Source organism: Belonocnema kinseyi, chromosome 6 (genome assembly GCF_010883055.1).
Source record: "Belonocnema kinseyi isolate 2016_QV_RU_SX_M_011 chromosome 6, B_treatae_v1, whole genome shotgun sequence".
NCBI classification, from domain to species: Eukaryota; Metazoa; Arthropoda; class Insecta; order Hymenoptera; family Cynipidae; genus Belonocnema; species Belonocnema kinseyi.
In genome coordinates, this window is record NC_046662.1 from 4,423,669 (window position 1) to 4,434,352 (window position 10,684).

At 23.6% G+C, this 10,684-nt stretch overlaps 1 protein-coding gene across 3 annotated transcripts in view; it reads left to right on the top strand.

Moving 5' to 3' along the window:
• LOC117174326 (zinc finger FYVE domain-containing protein 16) overlaps positions 1-10,684 on the top strand; it is a 62,336-nt gene that overhangs the window by 42,574 nt on the left and 9,078 nt on the right. For all 3 annotated transcript variants that reach the window (XM_033363342.1, XM_033363344.1, XM_033363345.1), the window contains exons 11-12: positions 2,349-2,764; positions 9,905-10,148. In XM_033363342.1, the coding sequence (XP_033219233.1) occupies positions 2,349-2,764; positions 9,905-10,148 (660 nt within the window). The remainder of the gene's footprint in view (positions 1-2,348; positions 2,765-9,904; positions 10,149-10,684) is intronic.

Sequence of the window (10,684 nt, forward strand, 5' to 3'; positions counted from 1 at the left end):
ACCAAATGAAATTATTTGCTTGAAAATCAACTTTTATTTTAAAAATTTCATATTTTTGGCAGAAAATTAAACAATTTGGTTAAAAACTCGTGTATTTTCTTTCTTTTTTTGCGTGCAAAGTGTAAAGGATTTGCTTCAAAATTAAACGATGTTTTTGAAAATTAACTTTTCTGTTAAAAAATGCTCATGTCTGGTTTAAATTGAACTATTTTGGTAAAAAAATCCAACAATTTGGTTGAAAAATCATGATTTTTTTCGCAAATTTAACTGTTTCGTTACAAATTTATCTTCTTTGATTGAAAATTGAAGTAGTTTGTGAGAAAACCGGTTTTTTACTTGTCGAGTAATTTTTCATCTAGAAATTCAACAGTTTAGTTAAAAATGCATATTTTTGGTTTAAAATTCCACAGTTTGCTTCAAATTTAAACTATTTTGTTGAAAATTAACTTTCCTGTTAAAAAATGCATTTTTTTTTTAAATTTAACTATTTTGGTAGAAAATTAAACAATTCAGTTTAAAATTCATGTTTTTTTTTGTTTAAATTTAACTATTCAGTTAAAAATTCATTTTTTTTAATTGAAGTATTTTTCGTAAAATTTGCTTTTTTTAGTTAACAATTTATTTTTTATCCGAAAATTTAAGTATTCCATTATTAACTGAAGCTTTATCCTTTATAAGTCGGCATATTCAACTATTCGTTAGAAAATGAATGTATTTTGTTGAAAATTCATCTTTTTGGAAAGAAAATTAATTTTATTTATTTAAAATTTATCTTTCCGGTTTAGAATTCCGCAATTTTGTTAAAAATTCGTCTTTTTGGTTAAAAATTCAACAATTTGTTTCAAATTTTAAATATTTTGTTGAAAATTAACTTTCCTGTTGAAAAATGTATATTTTTTGTAAAAATTTTACTATTTTGCTAGAAAACTCAACAATTTCGTTGAAAATTTAACTGTTTGGAAAAAATTCATCATCTTTTTTTTTAAATTGAAGTATTTTTCTGAATTTTTATTTTTTATTTAACGATTAAGTTTTTATCTGAAAATTTAACTATTCCATTATTAACTGAAGCTTTATCCTTTATAAGTCGGCATATTCAACTATTCGTTAGAAAATTAATGTATTTTGTTGAAAATTCATCTTTTTGGAAAGAAAATGAATTTTATTCATTTAAAATTTATCTTTCTGGTTTAGAATTCCGCAATTTTGTTAAAAATTTGTCTTTTTGGTTAAAAAATCAACAGTTTGCTTCAAATTTAAACAATTTTGTTGAAAATTAACTTTCCTGTTGAAAAATGTATATTTTTTGTAAAAATTTTAGTATTTTGGGAAAAAACTCAACAATTTTATTGAAAACTCATCTTCTTTGACAGAAAATTAATTTTGTTTATTCAAAATTTATCTTTGCAGTTCAGAATTCCACAATTTTTTCAAAAATGCGTCTTTTTGGTTGTATGTAACTTGTTAAAAATTTCTTTTTTTGTTGTTGTTAAAAATTAATTTTTTTATACCGAAAATTTAACGATGCCATTTTTGTTTGAAAACATACTTTTTTAAATTAAATATTCACCTATTTGTTGAAGAATTCATTTTTTTTGTGAAAACTAACGAATTTCTTCAAAATTAAACTAATTTTTTTACATTACATTTTCTGTTGAAAAATGCATATTTTTGGTTTAAAATTCAACTATTTGGTTGAATAATAATTTCTTTTCGAAAATTCAACTATTTGGTAGAAATCCGACTTAAAAGCCAATGAATTTCTTCAAAAATTCGAAATTTTAGCTTGAAAACTTAACTTTTGGTTGAAAATTTGTATTTTTTAATTGAAAAGTCGCCTTTTCGATTGAAAATTTATGTTTCTTGGTTAAAAATTGAATTATTTTGATTTTAAATTGTACTATTTTGTTAATCATATTTTTGCTTTAAAATTCAAATGTTTTTTTCTTCCCTAGAAAATTCGTAATTTTTGGTTATAAATTAATCTTTTTATAATAAAAACAGTCATCCTAATTTGTTGAAATTTCTCTTTCGTGGTTGAAAATGAAAATATTTGGACAAAGTCATCTTTTTTGGTCCAAAATTCAGCTATGTTATTGAAAATTCGACTTTTTGATTGAAAATTCATCTTTCTTGGTTTGTGTCAATTTTGGTGTGGTCTAAAATTCAACTGTTTTGTTAAAAATCCTTTTTTTACGGACGACCCTTCAACGAAAATTAACCAAATTTGACCCTGAAAAACCCGGAAATGACGTGGAGTTTAAATTCCCATGAATTGCCACCTTGAAAAAATGGTTGTACAAATGGACCATAAAAATTTAAAAAAAATGAAATTGTATTGTTTTCAGATGGGAAACTCCCTGGGCAAAAGTGTTTCCGCTCCGTCTAGTTTTGCGCCTCGGTGCCGAGTATCGTTATTATCCTTGCCCCTTAGTCTCTGTGCGCTTTAGGGACGCAGTTTACTTTGAAATTGGCCACACAATAATGAAGGTTCTTGCGGACTTTCGAAACTTTGCCTACACTTTACCGTCTGTGCGTGGTTTGACGATACACATGCAGGACAGAACGACACTAGTTAGATTTCCAAAAAACCGGTACGATCAAGTTATCAAGGGCTTGAACAATTCAAACGACCATGTCCTCGCCTTTGCGGCAAACTTCAGTGTTCAAGCGGATTCGCATTTGGTCTGCATTCAGACAAATTCCGAGGACGAGAGCAGTTATCAAACCCAGGCGATTAACATCCAAATTAAACCCAGAAAAGGTAATTATATCAGCAATTAAAATTATTTAAATCTGGAAAAAAATTTTCGTAATAACTACTTTCTGGTGGAAAATTAATATTTTTGGAAGAAAATTTAAAATTTGGATTGAAAATTAACGTATTTCTTGAAAATTGAACTTTTTGGTTAAAAAATGTAACGGGTTGGTTGAAAGTTTTTTGTTTTGTTTCAGGTTTCAGCGATTTTTTGACCACTCTTTTTTTTAATTAAAATGTTTTAGATTTAAAATTAAAATCTTTTTCTTGCTGAAAAATTTAACCATTTACTACCAAATGAAATTATTTGCTTGAAAACCAACTTTTATTTTGAAAATTTCATATTTTAGGTAGAAAATACCAAAATTTGATTGAAAATTAATGTATTTTCTTGAAATTTGAACTTTATGGTTGAAAAAGTATGCTTATGGATAAAAAATGTAACGGGTTGGTTGAAAATTATTGGTTTTGATTCAGGTTTCAGCGGTTTTTTTACCATTATTTTTTTTTTTTGGCTGAATTCAAATGTTTTAGATTTAAAATTAAAATCTTTTTCTGGCTGAAAAATTTAACCATTTACTACCAAATGAAATTATTTGCTTGAAAACCAACTTTTATTTTGAAAATTTCATATTTTAGGTAGCAAATACTAAAATTTGATTGAAATTTGAACTTTATGGTTGAAAAATTATGCTTATGGATGAAAAATGTAACGGGTTGGTTGAAAATTATTGGTTTTGATTCAGGTTTCAGCGGTTTTTTCACCATTATTTTTTTTTTTGATTGAATTAAAATGTTTTAGATTTAAAATTAAAATCTTTTTCTTGCTGAAAAATTTAACCATTTACTACCAAATGAAATTATTTGCTTGAAAACCAACTTTTATTTTGAAAATTTCATATTTTAGGTAGCAAATACTAAAATTTGATTGAAATTTGAACTTTATGGTTGAAAAATTATGCTTATGGATAAAAAATGTAACGGGTTGGTTGAAAATTATTGGTTTTGATTCAGGTTTCAGCGGTTTTTTCACCATTATTTTTTTTTTTGGATTGAATTAAAATGTTTTAGATTTAAAATTAAAATCTTTTTCTTGCTGAAAAATTTAACCATTTACTACCAAATGAAATTATTTGCTTAAAAACCAACTTTTATTTTGAAAATTTCATATTTTAGGTAGAAAATACTAAAATTTGATTGAAATTTGAACTTTATGGTTGAAAAATTATGCTTATGGATAAAAAATGTAACGGGTTGGTTGAAAATTATTGGTTTTGATTCAGGTTTCAGCGGTTTTTTTACCATTATTTTTTTTTTGGCTGAATTCAAATGTTTTAGATTTAAAATTAAAATCTTTTTCGGGCTGAAAAATTTAACCATTTACTACCAAATGAAATTATTTGCTTGAAAACCAACTTTTATTTTGAAAATTTCATATTTTAGGTAGAAAATACTAAAATTTGATTGAAATTTGAACTTTATGGTTGAAAAATTATGCTTATGGATAAAAAATGTAACGGGTTGGTTGAAAATTATTGGTTTTGATTCAGGTTTCAGCGGTTTTTTTACCATTATTTTTTTTTTGGCTGAATTCAAATGTTTTAGATTTAAAATTAAAATCTTTTTCTGGCTGAAAAATTTAACCATTTACTACCAAATGAAATTATTTGCTTAAAAACCAACTTTTATTTTGAAAATTTCATATTTTAGGTAGCAAATACTAAAATTTGATTGAAATTTGAACTTTATGGTTGAAAAATTATGCTTATGGATGAAAAATGTAACGGGTTGGTTGAAAATTATTGGTTTTGATTCAGGTTTCAGCGGTTTTTTTACCATTATTTTTTTTTGGCTGAATTCAAATGTTTTAGATTAAAAATTAAAATCATTTTCGGGCTGAAAAATTTAACCATTTACTACCAAATGAAATTATTTGCTTGAAAACCAACTTTTATTTTGAAAATTTCATATTTTAGGTAGAAAATACCAAAATTTGATTGAAAATTAATGTATTTTCTTGAAATTTGAACTTTATGGTTGAAAAAGTATGCTTATGAATGAAAAATGTAACGGGTTGATTGAAAATTATTGGTTTTGATTCAGGTTTCAGCGGTTTTTTTACCATTATTTTTTTTTGATTGAATTAAAATGTTTTAGATTTAAAATAAAAATTTTTTTCTTGCTGAAAAAGTTAACCATTTACTACCAAATGAAATTATTTGCTTGAAAACCAACTTTTATGTTGAAAATTTCATATTTTAGGTAGAAAATACCAAAATTTGATTGAAAATTAATGTATTTTCTTGAAAATTGAACTTTTTGGTTGAAAATTCATCCTTTTTGATTAAAAATGCGACGGTTCGGTTGAAAATTATTCTGTTTTCGTTTATGTATCAACTATTTTTTGCAAACTCTTATTTTTTAGTTGAATTTAAATATTTTAGATATATTTTAGTCGAGAATTCATCTTTTTGGTTTAAAAATGTTCTACCAAATTAAATTATTTGGCGGAAAATTAATATTTTTGGAAGAAAATTTAAAAATTTAATTGAAAATTGAACTTTTTGGTTAAAAAATTATGCTTTTTGATGAAAAGTGTAATGGGTTGGTTAAAAATTATTTGTTTTGTTTCAGGTTTCAGTGGTTTTTTGACCATTCTTTTTTTTTGGTTGAATTAAAACCTTTTAGATTTAAAATTGAAATCTTTTTCTGATTGAGAAATTTAACAATTTACTACCAAATGAAATTATTTGCTTGAAAATCAACTTTTATTTTAAAAATTTCATATTTTTGGCAGAAAATTAAACAATTTGGTTAAAAACTCGTGTATTTTCTTTTGTTTTTTGCGTGAAAAGTGTAAAGGATTTGCTTCAAAATTAAACGATATTTTTGAAAATTAACTTTTATTTCTAAAAAATGCATCTGTTTGGTTTAAAATTGAACTGTTTTGGTAAAAAAATCCAACAATTTGGTTGAAAAATCATGATTTTTCAACCAAATTTAACTGTTTCGTTACAAATTTATTTTCTTTGATTGAAAATTGAACTAGTTTGTTAAAAACCTGGTTTTTTACTTAACGAGTAATTTTTCATCTGAAAATTTAAATCGTTAATTCAAGTGTTTGTTAAAAAATTCGTCTTTTTGGGCAGAAAATTAATTTTTTTTAAATCAAAAATTCAACAATTTAGTTAAAAATGATTGGCAAATGACCGAGAATTTTTTGAGACCGGGAATTTTACAAAGTTTTTAGAAAAAAAATATCCTTCTTTGATTTTAAATGTTTTTTTATATATAGTTTAAGTTGGATTTTTCTCCATTATATCATTCAGTTTCGAATGCGTAATTCAGGGTTGCCGCTGGACCGGGAAATGACCGGGAATTTTTTGAGACCGAGAAAAATCGGAAAATGACAGTGAATTTTTTTTTACCGGGAATTTTACAAATTTATAGAAGAAAAATCTGTTCACGTTCGATTTCAACAGTTTTTAAATAATTAGTTGAATTTTTTTGTTTTTCTATTATGCTTTTATTTAGCTTACAATGTGTAATTCAACATTTGTTTACTTTAAAAATTTTCCATTTAAAATTTTTATTTTTAAACTTATATTTTGAATTTAAAGAATGTTTAAATGCTTTCTTAAATACTTGAACAAATAAAAAATAAAAGCCTTTGATGTTGCAAATTTAACTAATCTGGTTGAATATTTCCATAATTTTAATTGTAAATTAATCTTTTTGGTGTAAAATTCAACTATCTCAGTTCAAGATTCATCATCATAGTTGAAAATTCATCACTTTGAAAATTTAACTATTTTGTTGAAAATACATTTTTTTGTTGTTAAAAATTAATTTTTTTAAATGAAAATTAAAATGCTACATTTTTTATTGAAAATTTATATTTATTAGTTCAAAATTTAACTATTTGGTTGAAAATTCATTTCTCTGGGTTAAAATTTAATTCTTTCAGTGAAAGATTCACCATTATAGTTGAAGATTACTCCCTTTTTTTAACTGAAAATTTTACTATTTCATTGATAGTTAAAAATTGATCTTTTTTAGTTTTTAATTCAAAACCGTTTTTCTTTAATTAGAACATTAATCTTTTTGCTTGAAAATTCATCTTCGTTAAAATTTCAAGTGTTCCAATGAAATATTCATATTTTTATGTGTAAATTTATCTTTTTGGTTGAAAATTCATATTTTCCGTTCAAGATTCATCATTATGGTTAAGAATTAATCACTTTGATTGGAAATTTAACTACTTAGTTGAAAAATATATATATATATTTTTTTAAATTAATTTTTCTAACTGAGAATTTATCTATTTGTATTTGTATTTTTTAGTTCAAAATTCATTGCTTCGTTGAAAGTTCATCTTTTTGGTTTAAAATTTATCTATTGCAGTTAACGATTTATTATTTTTATTGCAAATTTATCACTTTGGTAGAAAAAATTTTGTTTTGTGAACAATTATTTTAACCATAAATTTAACTACTCCCTTTTTTATTAAAAATTGATATTTTTTGTTTCAAAATTTAACTATTTGGTTCAAAATTCAACTTTGTGATTTAAAATTCAATCATTTCAGTGAAAGATTCATCACTATAGTTTAAAATTAGGTGCTCACTTTAATTGAAAATGTAATTATTTTGTTAAAAATCGATTTTTCTGACTAAAATTAATATTTATTTACTGAAAATTAAACTATTCCATTTGTGGTAAAAAATTGAGATTTTTTAGATTTAAATTAAACTGTTTTGTTGAAAAATGTTGGTTTTTAGTTCAAAGTTAACCATTTTTTGGAAAATTCATGGGTTATATTAAAAAATAGTTTTTTTTTTTAAATTAATCTTCTTGTTTGAAAATGCATCTTTTTCGCTGAAAATCGAAGTATTTCAATTGCATGTTCATAATTTTAGTTATAAATTTATATTTTTCTTTGCGAATTGAACTAATCCAGTTGAATATTTATGGTTAAAAATGGATTTTTTTACAGTTTAAATTAAACTAGTTGGTTGAAAATTGTTCTTTTTTAGTTCAAAATTCAACTATTTTGTTGAAAATCCATCATTTTGGTTTAAAATTGATCTATTTCAGTTAAAAATTTATCATTTTAGTTGAAAATTCATCAATTTGGTAGATAATGTGTTTGTTTATGGGGGGGGGGGGGGTAAGTTTGTTAACTGAAAATTTATTTAATTTATTTTTGATTGAAATCTTATATTTTTTAGTTCCAAATTTAACTATTTGATACTTCAGAGACAAATTCAAGAAATGAATTATTATTATGTTTTCAGTATTATTTAATCATTTAATTAATCGATTATATATTTAAGAATATCTTGTAAGTTGTCAATTCTTTTTAAATGAAAAATATTAATTGAATCTTTGAAAACTGGAAAAAACATGTTATTGATAATAAAATTGCGAAAATGTATCCATATTCCGAATCGATTGTTTAAAAAAATGCAAAATATTTGAATGGCTCCAGGGTGGACGCTGGATCGGGAAACCGGGAAAAGACCGGGAATTTTTTGAGACCGGGAAATACCGGGAAATGACAGTGAATTTTTTTCCCGGGAGATTTATAAATTTTTAGAAGAAAAATCTGTCCACGTTCGATTTTCACAGTTTTCGAATAATTTGTTGAATTTCTATGTTTTTCAATTATGCTATTATTTAGTTTATAATGCGCAATTCAAAATTTTTTTACTTTAAAAATTTTCCATTTAAAATTTTTATTTTTAATTTAAAGAATTTTTTAATGCTTTCTTAAAGACTTGAACAAGTAAAAAGTAAAAGCCTTTGATGTTGAAAATTTAGAATAAAAAACCTTTTTTTGTTTAATAAATAAATAAAAATTTTTTTAATTTATCTGTACTTTATCTGTCATTAAACAAATGTGAATGTGTAACTGAAAGTTTATAAACTATCTTCAACTTTAAAAAAACTTTATAATATATTCATAATTCAAGGATTTTATTAAATTAAAAATATTGTTTCAGTCTAGAATATTCAATTTTTAACCCATTCAGTTTGAGATTTTTAATTTAAAAAAAAAGATTAATTATTAAATATTTAGCAACATTTGAATTTTTATTTAAGACAAGTAAATTGAAACCAAATATTTAAAAGTAAAGAATCTTTAACTGAATTGTTTGACATAGAAAGCCTGAAATCGTTCAAATTTCGAAGAGCGTTTTAAACTTTATAGGTTCCAAATTTAATTGTTGTATTTGAAAAATGCTTAATTTATAAGTGAAATTTTTTTATTTTGACTTATAATTTACAAATGAACATTTGTAGAAGAAATTTGAGTAATTTTAAGAGATATTTAGGAGTTTTAAAAAGATAAAAACTTATCATGAAAATTTTATAAAGTTTATTTAGAATCTTCTAGAATCTTTTTTGAAAATTTTGTTAAAATCCTTGAAAAACTTTTTAAATATTCTCTTAAAATAATTTTTCAAAATAAATAATAATTTTTAATTTTCCTATGAATCTTAAGAATATGTTTTTATTCTTTTGAAGTCTTTCACAGTTCTTGAAAATAATGTAATTTTTTTGTTTAAAATCTGCGAAAATCTACATTTTGTTTTATATTAGGCTGTCATTTCAAGTTTTACATTAAGTTTGAATTTTTTCAAAACTTCTACATATCTCTTAAAATTACACAAATTTCACCTACAAAATATTAAATGTTCAATTGTTATTTATATATCCATACACTTTATTAGTTTTTTATAACAAAAATCATTAAAATTTGATCAAGGTTTAGAATATATCAACCATTTTTGATTATGTTAAGATTTTTCATCGGAAATTAGTATTTGTTTTGCAAAAAATTATATTTTTAAGAAAATTCACAACTTCTTAACAATTTTAGTTTAATTTAAGATTTCACACTTCAGACCTGACATTTGTGATTTTATGTTATCAAAAATAGTGATCTTGCTTTTCTATTATTTTAAATAATAGATACTGCAAAATACGAAAATGTTGTACTTATATTTTTTATTTTAATTTAAAAATTGCTTTAGACAAAGAAAATAATCGCACGCAGATTTTTGTTTCTAGATTGCTTAAAACTGTTCGAAACAATTTATATACTTTCGAAATTTTCACGTTTTATTTCTTTCTTTTTAGTAACTGGGGCCAGCTTTATTGTTATTAATGGTGCATTAAAATCGTCTATGGGACTTTCTGCAAAGTCGAGCATTGTTGAAGATGGACTGATGGTGCAAATAATGCCGGAAAAAATGGAGGCCTTGAAAGCTGCTCTTAAAAATATGCAAGACTTTACGATAGGCTGCGGCCGTCAAGGAGCTCCTGAACCAGACGAGGTGGTCAACATTAAATGGATTGAAAATGATGTTTTCTTCAATTTAGGGTATGTTTTACAGTTGAAATTTCACCCAAAAAATGTAATAGTTGATATTTAAAACAAAAAAAGATTTTAATTTTAAATTAAAAACAGTTGAATACAACCAAAAAAGACGATTTTTCAACAAACTATTTGAATCTTCATCTAAAATAGATAAATTTTCAATCATGCAGATATATTTTCAACTAAAAAATAAATTTTCTATACAAAAATACTAATTATTAACAAAAATACATAATATTTTCTACTAAATAGTTATATTTTAAACCAAGAGGTTTAATTCTCTACTAAAGTCACGAATTCTCGACAAATTACGTTAATTTTGAACCAGATAGTTGAATTTTCTATTGAAAAGGATAAATTTGTAAACAAAAAATGGAATATTTAAATTTTCAGTTAAAAAAATTAATTTTAAAAACAAAAAAGGAGAATTTTCTTCAAAATAGTACATTTTTTGAATAAAGAGATGAATTTTGAAATAAAATGATGAATCGTCAACCAAAAAATAGCGTTTTTAACCGAAAAATACTAATTTCAACAAA